Source organism: Ictalurus furcatus, chromosome 12, assembly GCF_023375685.1.
Source record: "Ictalurus furcatus strain D&B chromosome 12, Billie_1.0, whole genome shotgun sequence".
NCBI lineage: Eukaryota > Metazoa > Chordata > Actinopteri > Siluriformes > Ictaluridae > Ictalurus > Ictalurus furcatus.
This window is the reverse complement of record NC_071266.1, coordinates 16,668,374-16,685,053: the sequence shown is the minus strand read 5'-3', so window position 1 is coordinate 16,685,053 and position 16,680 is coordinate 16,668,374. Positions and strand designations below refer to the sequence as shown.

Below are 16,680 nucleotides of genomic sequence, written 5' to 3'. Positions count from 1 at the left end.
ACTGCCAGCTTTACGTACATTTTACCTCCTGTCATAGTAAATGCTCAGTTTATGACCACTGGCCTTACATTTATGCTTGTCTTCATTTATGACCAAGCAGAAGCCCTTTAAATATAGCCAACCCCTGGTCTTATTCAGTTTGACAGTAGGTAAAAATTTATGGTGCATGGGACATTGTCTTACTGCATTCTGTAAAAATATTTCTGTAAGTACATTCATAATTATCTTTTCTTACCTGGAGGATTACCAGGGGCAGGAGACCCATATCCATTGTCTTTTGATGCACCAAAGCTGTAGAGAGCGAAAGGTGAGTCTGGATGTGAGACTTGATGGAAGCCTGTGCCTTCAGTGTAAATGATCTGTGTCCATGAGTATTCACTTTCCCCTGCTTGAGTCCACTGAAGGTCATTCGGGAATGGATTTTGATCTAGTGTTAGTTTTCCCAAGTCTTTGGTCTGAGCTATAATGATAGCTTCGTTGGTAAAGCCAGCTTGACTCGCCATTGCATATGAGGTACTAAAGCGGTCTTTCGACAAGACTGTAATGAGGAAGGGGTCATTTGTTTCTCCATTTTGATTGATTCCACCATTGAATTCATATAGCACTTGAACACCTTTATCAGTGGTAAAATGCAGAGAGTTTGGATATGGAAGATTGATGTAGAGCGTTTCTCCAGCCACCATTTGTTTTGGTGAAGCTACACCATCTTGAGTAGTGATTTGGATTTCAGTGTTCTCTGAGGCCTGAATGATTACTGAATCGAACCTGTCTGAGGGTTTTGTGTATGCAAGAGTTGCAACTATAAACTCCTTTCCCCAGCTACTTACAGGAAGCAGTTGTTCATACACATGATTACACTCTGTAAAATACCACGTACAGCTGTGTCCTGTGAAGACTGCCACTGGTTGCTTGGCAGATACTTTGGAGCCAGTCAAATCTTCCTTACTTTGGATTAGCACACTTTCAAATGGCTCCAAATCAATGACAAGTTTGCTACCCTGTGGGTATTCCTGCCCTTCAAATGACGCCATACCATTTAACTGAATCTCCACAGTATTTAGTATGCCATGATTAGTAATGGCAAACTCTTTATATTGATCAGGTGGACCCATTTGTGGAGTATAGATGAAATACTCCGTCCCCCAGTCTTGGACAGGGTAGATCACTGAAGTGTCAGCTGAGAAAGGCTTAGAGTTTAGTGACAACACCAGAATGTCCTGATTGGCTTCTACCTGGACAGTCTGTTTGTTTCTTGTGCTTCCAGTCATCTCTACCCCAGCAGGAAGCTGGATAGACTTGCCAATTCCTGGCTGAAGAGTTGTCTCCCAGACTTTTCCCAGGGCAATTACCTTCACCTTTGTGCTTATGAGAGAACTTGGGGGGCTAGAGACCTCTACGATGAACTGTGCTGGACCTCCTTTATTCCCTGGTATGTAATTCTGCATAAAGGATAGTGCAAACTCTTTCCCTGCAGGCCCAGCAGCACATAGCCCTAAGATATTTTAACAAAACATTTTGAGACAGTTAATGCAAATTCATTAAAAAAAAAGAAAGAAAGAAATTATCTGTATCTATTTTGTGAACAGTTCCAAATTAGTTGTCTATTTAAGACAATATAACATAAACCGTAAACCTCTAGGCCTATATGTCTCATTCTGAAGTCTTACCACAGAGCAGGGTTGCAACAAAAATCTGGAGAATTGTTTTCAACTCCATAACTACAAAAAAAAGGGCAAATAAAATTAGTTTTCTCAAAATGACTAAGACAAGCAGCTACTGAAAATGTAACTTAAAATTGTCTCATTTAGATCAGTCATTAATAGCACTTAATAGCATCTTACCTGTGTCAGGGCTGTGACACGTAGTCTGAAGTTGAACCAGATTCTGTGTATTAAATTCTCCTCTCTCCACCCCCAAATCTACAAGCAGCCAATCAGTGCTGCTTTGTTGTCGCAGAAGGGCTTATGTGTGGAGCTAAACCAGGCTTATTCAGTTGAATTAAGTGTTTGTAGGTCATGTAGTGATCAGTTAAAAAAGTGACCAATCACAATAAACCTTATTGTTACACTAGTAGAAAGCCTAAGATAACACAGGCGGTGGCTACATTGGTCACACCTGTGCTATCTCATACCTTCTCTGGCTAAAATGAAGTAACAATTAATTTTGGCTTGTTGCAATAAATGAGCGTTACTATGTTGCCAATGTCAATATTTTGATATGATAAGGTAATGTGTACATATTAAAAAATAATCTTGAATTGCACATGTTTTTTTTTCCAGCTCACCACTCCATGTAATACAGTCTATGACTTTTTTTTTTTTTTTTTCTGAATTAATGTGAATCAGCCTCCAAGGTATATAAAGCCTGTAATTACTGATTACAGAATTATGAATGTTCCCTCATAGGCATTTAGCAGGGACGTTCATGATTGAGGGCAAATTGTTATTATTATTATTATCATTATTATCCATCCATCTTCTATACCGCTTATCCTTCCTTCAGGGTCACAGGGAAACCTGGAGCCTATCCCAGGGAGCATGGGGCACAAGGTGGGGTACACTCTGGACAGGTTGCCAATCCATCACAGGGCACAATAACATACACATTCACACACCCATTCATACACTATGGACACTTTGGACATGCCAATCAGCCTACCATGCATGTCTTTGGACTGGGGGAGGAAACTGGAGTACCCGGAGGAAACCCCTGCAGCACGGGGAGAACATGCAAACTCTGTACACACAGGACCACGGTGGGAATCGAACCCCCGACCCTGGAGGTGTGAGGTGAACGTGCTAACCACTAACCCACCGTGCGCCCTATTATTATTATTATTATTATTATTATTATTATTATTATTATTAATAATAATAATATTATTATTAATATTAATATTAATATTAATAATGCAGACATTTTTTCTATCAGAAGAGTGAACATGTGATATGGAGTTGTTTTGTACTCTTCCTGATATTTTTCTGATTGTGTATATGCGATTCCAAAAGGATTCAAAAGGTGATCTTATCAGAAATATAAAACGGAAGTCGTGATGACGATGTGCTTGGCTTTCATTATATTTCTTAGAATAAAGTTGTAAGAAAGGGTCAGAACACCAAGCCTAACATTTTATATGAATTAAAATTTGTGTGAGGCCATGCTGATGCAATCATTGGCCAGATGTTTGAGTTAATGAAGCATGTTGAATTCAGGAAATACTTAGAGCACAGTCCTCCACATTATATTTTGTGCTGAAATAATTTGTAAGGCATAATGCCATGCACAACCATGTTTTACTATTTGCATTGGACACTTTTCCTTGCATGCAGTCCAATCAGTAGGTGGTGTACAGTCCAAAAAGTACTTTTATGCCACCCTTTCACCAAGTTTGTTATGCAGGTGGTTTCCAATAGATCGTTTACAAATCATCCACCATCCTCCAGTTTTTATAAGATGAGCTGGGGGAAATTAATGAATAATCAGAGGACATCATCTGCCTACATCTTGAGCAAACCAGTGAGAATGTCTGAAATGTGCAAAAGTCACATGTAAAGAAATGCTGTATATCAAAGATGCCTTCAAAAATAATTAAATTAAAAGTTTCTACATTTAAATCTAATATAATGAGAAGTAAACAGTAATATATAGAGATGCACCGATACAAAATTTCTCAGCTGATACCGATAGCCTATTATTCAGAGTGACATCGGCCGATTCCGGTGATTTGGTGGTTCTGCATTTTATACCTTCTTTTAAATTAATAATAATTAATTCCACAATTCTGAAAGAAATGCAAATAAAAACTTTATTCTCTCCATTTCAACAAGTTGTTTCACAGTAACTGATCTCATAAACAGAAAACACTTTACTCAAATTAACATTAACACATGAACTAAATTCTGAGGATTAAAGTAAGATTTCTTAACTTATTGACTGTTATTAATTCTTATTAACATTGACTGCATTCTAAAAAAAACCTCTGTTAGGCTTCACATTCACTCAGCACAAACAAAAGCATTTCTACTTCATCACTGAACCTGATATTAACTCATATTAACATTAACTGGATATGAAATACTACTCTATAAATATATTTTTATGTGCAATATATATATCTTTTTTGTCAGCTCATCTTTATTTAAATCTTTCAACCATGTACTGGTGCTTTACTTCAGCGCAAACAGCTTGAGCAGCGCAGCAAAAACAAACAGACTTTTGCTTCACTGCTGCAGCGTCCGGTGTAAAATTTTTAGCAGTGCAGAGCTTACAAGCTGCAGTTTTGTCGTCATTCTCACCCAATTCAAAGTAATTCCACACAAGAGACATCTTCTTTACACACAGCACGAATTCGATGTGTTTTCCTGTCCTCTTGTTATTGACAGGATATAATCGGCCCTGATCATCGGATGTTTCTAAACTATCGACTGATACCGATTATCGGGCGATACATCGGTGCATTTCTAGTAATAAACTAAACAAAATCTATACTTGGTGCATTAGTATGCAGCAGTAGGTAGCCTACACTTTTTTACAAACATTTTTCTGTACTATTTAATTTTTGTTGAAAAAGTAATTTTGGAATTCTAACGTTTTTTCTGACTGGATATTTCAGACATCATAAAATAAAAATCTAAAAAAAAAAAAAAATCTAATAAAATTTAACAAAAAAAGACTTTTGCCAGCACAGTATTTGTATGTTAATGTAACTTTACGTTTAGAGTCTTATTGTTTGAACTTTGTTTCCATCTGAATAAATAAAGCTTTGTTAAAGTACTACCTGTATTGGGAACCATGAAAAGATTTAAGCCAGCTTTACAGTGTATGATTTTCAGTACAGTTTCAAAGAATTCGTAATAAAATCTTCATAGTAAAAGAATTCTATGATCAGTGGTCTTAGAATGCAAAATTATTTTTATTAACATGCCTGTAAATGCAGTAAATGTATTCTGTTAATACTTTTTTTTTCTAGCTATTATATGTACAGTGCCCTCCACTAATATTGGCACCCTTGGTAAATATGAGCAAAGAAGGCTGTGAAAAATTATCTTTATTGTTTTACCTTTTGATCTTTTGTTAAAAGAAATTCACAAAAAATGCTCTGCTCTCATGGATATCAAACAATTGCAAACAAAACACAGGTTTGAAAAAAGGTTTGCATTTATGTGAATATACTATTCATCACCAATACTTTACCATGGGATTATTTCTTCATAGTCTCCTCCCTTAAACTACCAGGATGTCAATATTTAAGTGGTACTTGATTGCAGTATCAGTATATGAAATTATAATTCCCTTTACTGAATTGTCCATAACACACCCACTTCGAAAATACTATGTCTTTATAGTCTGTACTGTGATATCGCTGCCATGCCAAGCCTGGACAAAAGCGTGTCATGCAACTGCACTCCCATGAACTTTAACTCACCAATTGACAGGACATTTAACCCATTAAAGCCCTTCTAAAGCCTAGTAATTATTATTAAATATTCGGTGTGCCTAAATAGAAAAAAAAATGTGTTAAAAGTTTAGCACAAACCAACCCAGACCAACTCCCACCTCACTGAGAAGCAACAGAGTGGCTAAGTACAGATAAACATATGGTGGTTGGATTGGCACTATGATTTTCCTAAACAGAAGAGCTTACTTGACCATTTATATTTTGCTCCTTGTAATCTTTATGAGTGACCAACTACTGAACATTAAGATCTAAAAAAAATAATTTCTACCATGCTGTTGGAGTCAAGTCCCTCAGAATTCTTCTAACAGGCATGGGCAGTGATGTAAATTTGAATGTGGGGCCCATCCTGTGGCCACAGCAATGGCCAAAGCACCAAGGTGTCCTGAGATGCTATAGGGATCGGTGAATCTGGAAGCTTGCTGACACTCAAGTGTCCTTATTATATTTATTATTAGCTTGTAGCGTTATTATTAGTTGCAAAAGTAGGCTATTAAATGACTATGGTTTTGGTATTTATCCAGTCCATAAAAGTATTCAAGCAGGTTTGACCTTAGCATTCTGAAATCATGTTTTGTAATCAATATTCACTATTAAGATGTTTGTTTCTCTGCTCATGTTGCTCCAAAATACATAATCTGAAAGGCTTAATTAAAAGATGAAATGGAAGAAGGGAACCCAATTTCACCAGAAGCACCTTTAACGGGAAAGTAGTGAGCTAGGCGACTGGCTATAAAGTGAGCGTAGCTTCTTTGGGATCTATTTCCTCTAGTGGAGCAAAAATAAACAAAACATTTAGCCATATTGTGTCATATTGTGTCATATTATGTCCGAAATATCAGTTATGTCAGTTAATGTCAGTGGTTTTAATGAACTGTCGTATAAAAGCAACACTGCACCCACAGTTGTGCGGTTATAGTGAATGTAGGCACGGCTGTGATTCAGCGTAGGCAAGAAGCCACAGAGATTCATATGATATTGCTTAAATAACAAAATTACAGTTCCATTATTTTATTTACAACACCAGAAGTTTTTGTTTAGAATATCCATTCCCCAAATGTTTTGATACTGAAATGTGATTAGCTACTGATTCATTATAGAAGAAACATCTTTTGCATTCATTGCATTCTTTTGCATGTATTTCCTCATTTGTAAGTCACTTTGGGTAAAAGCATCTGCTAAATGAATAAATATAAATGTAAATTCATGAAAAGAAACACAGTAGCATTATTCCATGAGTACAACTTAGAAACAATGGACATGACTTACAAAACACTGACTAAAACATTAATTTAACTCTACTCTGAATGTGCCAATTTCACAACTTTGTACCTGACGTGAAAGTGCATCTAGCCAATAGTATATTCCTGCAATACCCGAGGTTGCAGTTTCAGGTCCGCAGTCATGGGACTGTATTTCTAGGACCCTAGTTTTTTGCGACAGAGCCACCTACCGAATTGCAGAACCACAATCAAACTACTTATAGTTTTAAACATGTATTATACCCATATTATACTACTTTCCTTCTTGCAATTCAACTTGGTTGCTAAGAGCTGCACGTTGAGCAATTTATGTGACTAGTTAATTTTAGCTTAATTAACTCATCAAGTAAAATAAAGAAGGAATCATATACTATGGCCTTTTCAGTCATTAGATCTCAACCGCATATTTTAAAGTACAGAGGCAAGGCACAAGGATGACTCTCGGAGCAGATTCAAGATTGTGTATATTTTATAAAATAATAAATAATAACAATTGAACACACAAACAAAAACCCATTTGTTCATCAGCTGCCACATGGACAGAACTTCTTTCTTTACTGACTCCTAAGAGAGAACAATGGCATGAAAGAGAGAAGTGAATGAAATAAGGAACATTTACTTGAACATGTTCAACTGTAATTTTAAATTTCATATTTAAAAGAGCCTAGTGAACACAGAGCACATGTACACACACACACACACACACACAATATATTGATATATATATATATATATATATATATATATATATATATATATATATATATATATATATATATATATATCAATCTTCAAGCCATTTAATGTAGACAGAAGACAGAAGCATTTAATGTAGCTGACAGACACTGACTTCGGGATGACGGGTGTCCAGTACACAGGAAATTTAAGTCGAGATCACGAGAAAACAACTTTTGTTATGTCGAGATCATTAGAAAATTAAGTCGAGATCATACGGAGCCCCTAAAGTCGGAGCCCCTAAAGTACAGAGTCTCTAAAGTACAGAGCCCTTAAAGTACGGAGCCCCTAAAGTTCGGAGCCCTTAAAGGGACATGGTGGTGGGAAAAAATGGGGATGAGAGAATTAATTAATTTATTTTTTAAAGCTTTGAATTTTTTTTTTCTCCCATCTCAATTTTTTCCATCACCATGTCCCTTTAGGGGCTCCGTAAGGGGCTCCGTATTAGGGGCTCTGTAATAAAGATCATTCTGATTCTAAATTCTGTGACCCTGAAAAAAAGGATAAGCGCTATAGAAGATGGATGGATGGATGATTCTAAATTCGGCGACGCTCGTTGCCATAGTGACGCAGAGAGAATATAAGCGCTCTGCTACTCAGACGGTTGTCCACAATAGCGTTGTTTCCTGAGACTTTTGATCACTTCGAAGACTTAATTGCAAACAAACAAATATGACCATGAGTCCTCCTACTGAATCTTTGCTCAAATACGACAACCCGGAGCTGGTGAGCAAGAACATCGAGAAGAACTCACCAAAGGTAACGTTGACCAGCTGCAATCCTTGTTAGATAAATATAACTAGAGATAAATGATCTAACTGCATTTCCATATGAGACTAACTTTAACCCGTAAGAACCCGGAGCCGTTTCTCCTTCTAGGAAAAATATGGGGGATATGAAACCGACCATATGGACCACATAGAACACGTTTCTGAAATTATTTTGGAATTATAACCTCTCCTTGTGAAAGATCTGTAATGTTACACGGATGTCATGTTGGGCGTTTATAGTCAGTTTTTGATGTCACGTATATGACTGGTATAAAGTTGGCTTGACGTTGGACGTTCGATATTTGCAGACCGTCTCTAAAGTTACATACGACATTGTTCTACACGTTTCTAAGGGACCGCTAACACTTCTGCTACAACGCCCAAAACTTTATTAAACACAGATTTGAGCTCGCACAGTGTTTCTTGCACAGGCACATTTACACGAGCTGTATGATCTGAATGTGCATTTTTGCGCCGAAGAAAATAAGGTGGTGGACGTCCATTCCCTAAAGACCAGCATTTCTGCTCTTCATGGACAATTTTGTGGCAGAAGGAACACAATTTGCCTTGCTTAATATGTGATTGGGATCTCAAACTTCGATTTGAGCACACTTCGCGTTGCATTTAACTGCTGAAATGTGAAGATCTGTCTTCTCACATGGAGCTGTGAACGGTGGCTGTGCAGTTAGTAGACCTAAAGTCTGTACATGTGACTGGTCCAGCTCAGCTGCTCCAGCTGACTGTAGGTTCACAGCTGGATGCTGATGGCGGCACCATTACCATGCACAGACGATATAACTGGATCATATCTGAGTGACGGAGATAGTGTGGGTGGAACCTCATTTTCATCTCATTAGTCTGATCCAATCTGCGACTAGAACTGCTCAGTGACGTATTCTCCACATGTGACATCATCCTAGTGCAATTTCTGCATTTATTCCTCAACTGAAAAAAAATTACTTGTCAGGTTTTTTTTTTTTTGCTTAATAGCACAGGTTTTCCTGTTTATTTGCTTTTCCACAACATATTTCAAAACTACATAACTGCGACCATTAGATTTAACAACAACAATTTTTCAGAGTTGACACTGGTTTCCCTTTTCATTAGCCTTTCCACAACATGTCTCAAAACAATAGCTTTGATGGTTATAGTTATGTAATTATACAACAACTTAATTTTACAAAAAAAAAAAAAAACAGCCTTTTTACTTGCATTTCCATAACATGTATCAAAATGATACCTTTTCAGGAAAGGTTTAACCACAAATTAAATTATGAAAATGTGCAAACTGAATAAAAATAAATAAATACCTCACACTGAAGGTCTTCTCAACAAGCTAAACATGCAAATAGTGCAACAACATTGTAAAAACATGTACTTTGTGCGATAAAACTGTAAAGAAAAAACAAACAAAAAAACAAACAAACCCAACAACAACAACAAAAAACACTCATTGGAAACTATTTTTCCACCATGTTAATTAATGTGACAAAGATGTCACATCACAGTTTCACCTACTTTTTTAAGGTTAACAACCTGATGTGACTCACATGTCACGATTATATTTTCATAACTTGTTTTATATAAATTTGTTCAAGAAATGTGATAAAAACAGGTTAAATGTAATATAGGACATGTTATTAAAACATTACAATTGTTAAATGGGTTGAAACATACCTTTAGTAACAAAAACAAGCCTTTTTAAAAATTACTGACACTGCAACATGTGCCAACCGGCAGACCCCCAATTTGGAAATGATGTCATACCTAACCTGGATGTTCAGTAGATGTCACTTAGGGCTTTCCTGAGTTAAAAGTCAGGGATAAAGCTTTAAAAGGACCTTTCCAGATCATCCCAGTATTTGTGACAACTTTCACCGTGGGTTCTTACGGGTTAAGCAATATCAAGCAGTTCTGTTTCATTGCTGTTGATGACAGCTGACTGCTGTGTTATTTTATTCATGGTAACAAATTTGTAATTTACCTGAAACCAGCCAGCAATCTTTCCCAGTTATAACACTGAAAATCTCTCACTTCCAACCTAAGGCTTTGTCTCTGAAGGCGAGTCCCCAGCAGCCTTTCATCTCTGATCCAGTTCCACCTCCACCCAAACCCAAAACCCCTTCATGTGATGCTATTAAAACAGAGGATATTCTTAATTCCATCCTACCACCAAGGTAAGGCCGTCCTGCTTTTCCATAGTTGTACTAATTATATGTGACACTGTACGAGTGCTTATGTGTGAACTTGTTGCAGGGAATGGATGGAGAATAATCAGCAGTGGGTACAGCAGGTGTCCAGCACACCATGCAGCAGGTCAGACATCACTCATCTGCGAGAGAAACTGGATCTCAAAATGGAGCAGACAGTGGCCAGAGATACGGGCATTTGCTCTGTCCACAGAGAGCTCTACACACAGTGCTTTGGTAGGTTAACGAAAGGGCTCATTCAAACATGATTACATAATCTGCATTACTGGTGAATTATTCGTAACAAACAGGAGACACAGTCCATTATCAGTGCTAACACATCAACGAAAAAATATTTTGGGTGTAATCATTAAGGGTTTTTTGTTTGTTTTTGGTTGCATGAAATCTGCAGCTTCTTGACACAAACGGGTTGTGAAAAAAACAGCAACATCTTACACATTTAGTACAAAACCTAAATAGCAACATATTCAAATGCATTCCTTTCTAATATATACCAATTTCTTATTAATTTAGATGAGCTCATCAGACAAGTTACCATCAACTGTGCTGAGAAAGGAGTGCTGCTTTTACAAGTAAGAGATGAGATTCGCATGACCATTGCTGCCTATCAGACCCTGTATGAGAGAAGTGTGGTCTTCGTCATGAAGAAAGCTCTGCAGGCTGAGCAACAGAAGAAAGACACTGAGAAAAGGGTATTCACTGCTATTAATTTATTCCTGTTTCACTTTTAAAAACCATAGCTCTTTAATTGTAACTTGGGCAGATTGCAGACTTGGAGAATGAGAAAAGGGAACTGGAAAGACAGTTGAATGAGCTGAAGTCTAAATGTGAGGCAATTGAGAAACGAGAAAATGACCGGCGACAGGTTGAAGTGAAGAAGCGCCCTGACAAGATCAAGTTTCTCAACCGCACCAACCAGCAACTGAAGGTACGCCTTTTATAAGCCACAAATTACCATTAAAACAAATGGCTGAGACACGACATCTTCATCTAAAAATACTTCCTTATCTCCTTTTTTTAGACGCAGTTTAAAGCAATCATTGCCCCAAAGAAGCTATAACAGACACTTTCACACACAAAGACTTGCAAGGTAGGCTGATTGGCATATCCAAAGTGTCTGTAGTGTATGAATGGGTGTGTGGTTGTGCCCAATGCTCCCTGGGATAGGCTCCAGGTTCCCCAAGACCCCGTAGGATAACCAGTATAGAAAATGGATGGATGGATGGATGGATGTTCCTAGGATGACCATCTACATGAGTCCGTGACAGTAGACGACCAAATCCAGATAGGTGTTGGAGTTCAGCGTTCACATATTCCTCATATGTGTATGTGCACGTGCACTTGTAGGTGGATGAAATGGATGCACTCCTGAAGGTGAGGGAAGCTCGTCACCAACCCGTGAGGATCTTTAATGAAAACTCATGTCACGTCAGACTTCTGCATTTCTTTTTCAGGAAATCCTGAAGATGCTCTATAACATCAACAATAAGAAGAAGAGGAATGAGAAAAAGAAAAGAAAGAATTAATAAACACTGTGGCGACAGGCCGGTAGCCGGCGCACAGGAAACAAAGATTGCTCTTCCCACAACTGCCGCAGTGGTGCAGAAGAGACAGTTCCGCTTCAGCGCCACCAAATTTTTTGGACGGCCAGAGAGCACGTGGCGGCGGGGCGGGGCCGCGACACACCCACGGCTCGTGAATGGTCCACCGTGCGGAAGATTTCCACCATCCAGCAAGCGAGGGGAGAGTATAAAAGGGCGATATTCCACTCGCAGAAAGAGAGAAGTATCTCCGAGCATGTGACTCCGATGCGAGTGACGGCTCCGCCCCACCCCCTTGGCTGTAACCGCCGACGGCTGAGACCCTCACCGCCCGATCGCCCTTCAACCCACACACACGCACACCCGCTCACCGATTGTCTTGAATAAATCTTCCATAACACTGAAACAGTCTCCTGTGTGTCTGTGCTCCGCCCACTGCTGGCTAAAATCCCTACATTGGTAGAGGATGCGGGCATGAGCACAGACCCATCTAAAAAAAAAAAAAAAAAAAAAAAAAAAGGGGGGTTGTTTTTTAATTTTTTTCCCCATTTTCCCTCTCCTCCTTGGGGATTGTTCATAAACATGGATCCCACGCTGCGGCACCTTCTGTAGGTCAGTATTCAGCAGCAAACGGTGACACAACAGCTCGCCCACAGCCTACAAGCTGTGACACAAGAACTAGCGGCCCTGAGGACAGTGACTCCCGCAGCTGCTACGCCCCTCCCTGATCCTGGCCGTGAGGTCCAACGCCTGCTTCCCCCTCTAAACCCTCTAAACCTCTAAACATTTGAGGGCGTCGCCCGCCACGAAGAGTGGGACCGCGATGAGTGGCCACGCATCCTCGGCCCGCTGCTTTCCGGGGAGGCGCGCATGGCCTATTACTCCCTCTCTCTGGAGGAAGCAGCTGACTATGGAGAGGTAAAGAGAGAGATCCTGGCGTGGTGTGGGCGAAACCCGCTCCAGACAGCGGTGGAGTTCCACCGGTGGCGCTACAGGCCGGGAGCCAAGCCACGTGGACAGATGGACACCCTCCTGTGCCTCACCAAGAGGTGGCTCCAGCCTGACATGCACTCTGCCACCGAGGTTGTAGAGAGGGTGGCGGTGGACCGGTTCCTGAGGGCGTTGCCACCCACAGAACGCCAGGCCGTGGGGATGCGAGCCTCTGGGACAACCAGGGAACTATTGACCACCCATGACACAGATCATGACCAGGGCACCTTAGTCCAGCTGGGCGAAGAACTCACCCCCGCCCAGAAGCAGGAGCTGACAGAGTTCGTGGGGCAATTTACCGATGTTTTTTCTACCTCCCCAGGCATGACTCAGCTGGTACAGCATGAAATCAAGACTCAGCCAGGAGTGGTGGTGCGGCAGCGGCCCTATCGGGTCCCGGAGGCCCGCCATAGGGCTATCGAGGAGGTGGTCAGCCGGATGCTGCGGGACAACATCATAGAGGAGTCCAACAGCCCCTGGTCCAGCCCTATCGTAGTCGTACCAAAGCCTGACGGAAGTATGCGCCTCTGCAATGACTTTCGGAGGTTAAACCAGGTCTCGGAGTTTGACAGCTATCCCCTCCCCCGGGTGGACGACCTAGTGGAGCGATTGGGGAGGGCTCGTTTCATCTCCACCCTGGACTTAACAAAGGGGTACTGGCAAGTGGCGCTGGCCCCAGAGGCAAGACCGAAGACGGCCTTCAGCACGGCGAACGGCCACTGGCAATACAGGGTCCTCCCCTTTGGGCTACATGGAGCTACCGCAACGTTCCAGAGGCTGATGGACATTGTCCTGCGACCCCATCGTGCCTTCGCAGCCGCCTACCTGCACGATGTGGTCATTCACTCCTCCACCTGGTCGGTCTACCTGTTCCACCAGGGGGATGTCCTGAAGGAGCTCCGGAAGGCCGAGCTGACAGCCAACCCCAAAAAGTGTCACCTGGGGCTGACCAAGGCACAGTACCTCGGGTACCGTATTGGCCGGGGCTTACTCAAGCCACAGGTGAAGAAAATTGCGGCAGTAAAGGGTTATCCTGGACTTTCGACAAAAAAAAACAGGTACGTGCCTTCTTGGGGTTGGCGGGGTTACTACCGTAGGTTTGTACCTAACTTCTCCTCTCTAGCCTCCCCCCTCTCAGATCTCACAAAAAGGGCCAGCCGGACCTCTACATTAGCCGAAAGTTGTCCCCAGCGGAGAGGAAGTATGCGGCCGTGGAGAGGGAGGCCCTAGCAATAAAGTGGGCCATCGAGGAACTACAGTACTACCTGGCTGGGCGGAACTTCGTCCTGGTGACAGACTACGCCCCACTCCAGTGGATGGCCAAGGCCAAGGACACTAACGCCCGGGTGACTCGGTGGTTCCTCTCCCTACAAGATTTCTCATTCCAGGTCCAGCACCGGGCAGGGTCCCAACACGGAAATGCAGATGGCCTCTCAAGACGGGACGCCCTGTGGGCCCGACACGCGGCGGCAGTAGGCTCGGAGCTGAGGGGGGGGTTCTGTGGCGACAGGCCGGTAGCCGGCGCACAGGAAACAAAGATCACTCCTCCCACGACTGCCACAGTGGCGCAGAAGAGACAGTTCCGCTTCAGCACCACCAAATGTTTTGGACGGCCAGAGAGCACGTGGCGGCGGGGCGGAGCCGCCGACACACCCACGGCTCGTGAATGGTGTACCGTGCGGAAGATTTCCACCATCCAGCAAGCGAGGGGAGAGTATAAAAGGTCGATATTCCACTCGCAGAAAGAAAGTATCTCCGAGCATGTGACTCCGATGCGAGTGACGGCTCCGCCCCACCCCCTTGGCTGTAACCGCCGACGGCTGAGACCCTCACCGCTCGATCGCCCTTCAACCCACACACACATACACACGCACCCACACATGAACCCCGCTCACCGATTGTCTTGAATAAATCTCCCATAACACTGAAACAGCCTCCTGTGTGTCTGTGCTCCGCCCACCGCTGGCTAAAATCCCTACAACACATAAAGAATTTATAAAAAATTTAGAAACACTTTTATGAAGAATTAATAAACACAAAGAATTAATAAACATTGTCATTTTCCTTAGCATATGCAGACATATCTACTAGATCAGCCCGGAACTTCATACAAATACCATAGACAAAAACCCGGTTCCTTTTGTTTTTAGTGGTGCAGTTCTGTGTAGCATGTAAGCATCTTCACCGACGAGCCAGTCCGAAACTTGTTTATCGGTTAAAACGAACCCAAGTGACTTTTAAAACACCGTCTTTTAAAAGTTTTTTAACTCCTAAAGAACCTGGGTTAGAGGGTGTGTAATAAATATTTTTCATTCTTCATTCTTCTGACACAACATCTATAGTAAACAAGTTTACTATTTTCAAGAGGAATAAAAGAAATTAGCAGGTTAACAGGGATGCAAACTTTCGAGCTTATTAATAAAGACAAGTTCTGACTCAGAGCTGCTGTCAGTATAAAAACACCAACAAATGAACATAGAGGATTTTGTTTAGTAGAATTTTTCATTTATGGTATTTGGCAGACACCCTTATCCAGAGTGACTTACATATATCATATCATATTCTTTCCCTTTATAGAACTGAGCAGTTAAGGCCTTGCTGAGGGGCCCAATAGTGGCATCTTAGTAGTGCTGGATTTGAACTCATGACTTTCCAACGTCTTAACCACTGAGCTACAACTGTCCCAGTTTAATATTGTGTGTGTGTGTGTGTGTGTGTGTGTGTGTGTGTGTGTGTGTGTGTGTGTGTGTGTGTGTGTGTGTGTGTGTGTGTGTGTGTGTGTGTGTGTGTGTGTGTGTGTGTGTGTGTGTGTGTGTGTGTGTGTGTGTGTGTGTGTGTGTGTGTGTGTGTCCTCCTGAGACCCAAGGGGGAAAAAGTGTCATCCAATTTTTTTTTTTATTTCCTACCCAAAATAGGTAGGAAATAATAAAAAAAAATTGGATGACACTTTTGGATGACACTTTTTATATATGAACAAATTAGCAAACAGCGCAAAAAAACAAACCCAAAAACACAATTATACACACTACAAAACTATACAACTCCATCCTTAGTCTTATTCAGAAAGCAGAATACACTCGCATGGCATATCGTCCATTGGCTGCCAGTTCTGCAGCATCTCTGTGAACGAGCTGTGTGCTGCTGGTAAAGTGGTGGTGGGAACAGGGGTGAAAGTGGCATTTGGGGTGACTGTGGGGAAGTTAACAGTGGGGGCAGGTGGAAGAATTTGTTTTGGTGGTGTGGCACACACAGTCGAACAAACAATGCTCCTGACCTTCAGGGGGTCCAATCCGGACACTCCTCCTAATAAAAAAATTAATTAATCAAAACTAAAATGTACTCTTCTACTTCTACTTCTACAACGTTTCATGAAATATACAACTTTAAATACGGCCTCAAAGCATCAAGGAATAGTAATAGTGATGTGCTGAACAAATATCTGTATGTTTTACACCTTGGTGGTCTTTACCCAGACACTTCCACGTCTGAATGGAGGTCTGACCAGGTCCTGCCCTCTTTGGCTTTCCTTCAGTCCTCCTGCCCTTTTTATAGCTATATTTAGAATTTATCATTTTAGTCATTAAATCCACACATAGATACAGATTCATTAAACGGATATGCTAACAGTTCATTTGACATCATTAGAAGCTAATATATAGTCATGCTACTCCGTCTAGCGGCCATGTTTAAACGTGTGTGTGAAGCAGTGTTATTGCA

At 41.3% G+C, this 16,680-nt stretch overlaps 1 protein-coding gene across 1 annotated transcript; it reads right to left on the bottom strand.

The window, feature by feature from the left end:
• Positions 1-174: 174 nt before the first annotated feature.
• LOC128615993 (IgGFc-binding protein) lies at positions 175-1,984 on the bottom strand. Its single transcript, XM_053638424.1, has 2 exons — positions 1,668-1,984; positions 175-1,492 (listed from the first exon to the last, which is right to left on the bottom strand). The coding sequence occupies exons 1-2, from the start codon at positions 1,714-1,716 to the stop codon at positions 222-224; spliced, it is 1,320 nt and encodes a 439-aa protein (XP_053494399.1). The 5' UTR covers positions 1,717-1,984; the 3' UTR covers positions 175-221.
• Positions 1,985-16,680: the final 14,696 nt, after the last annotated feature.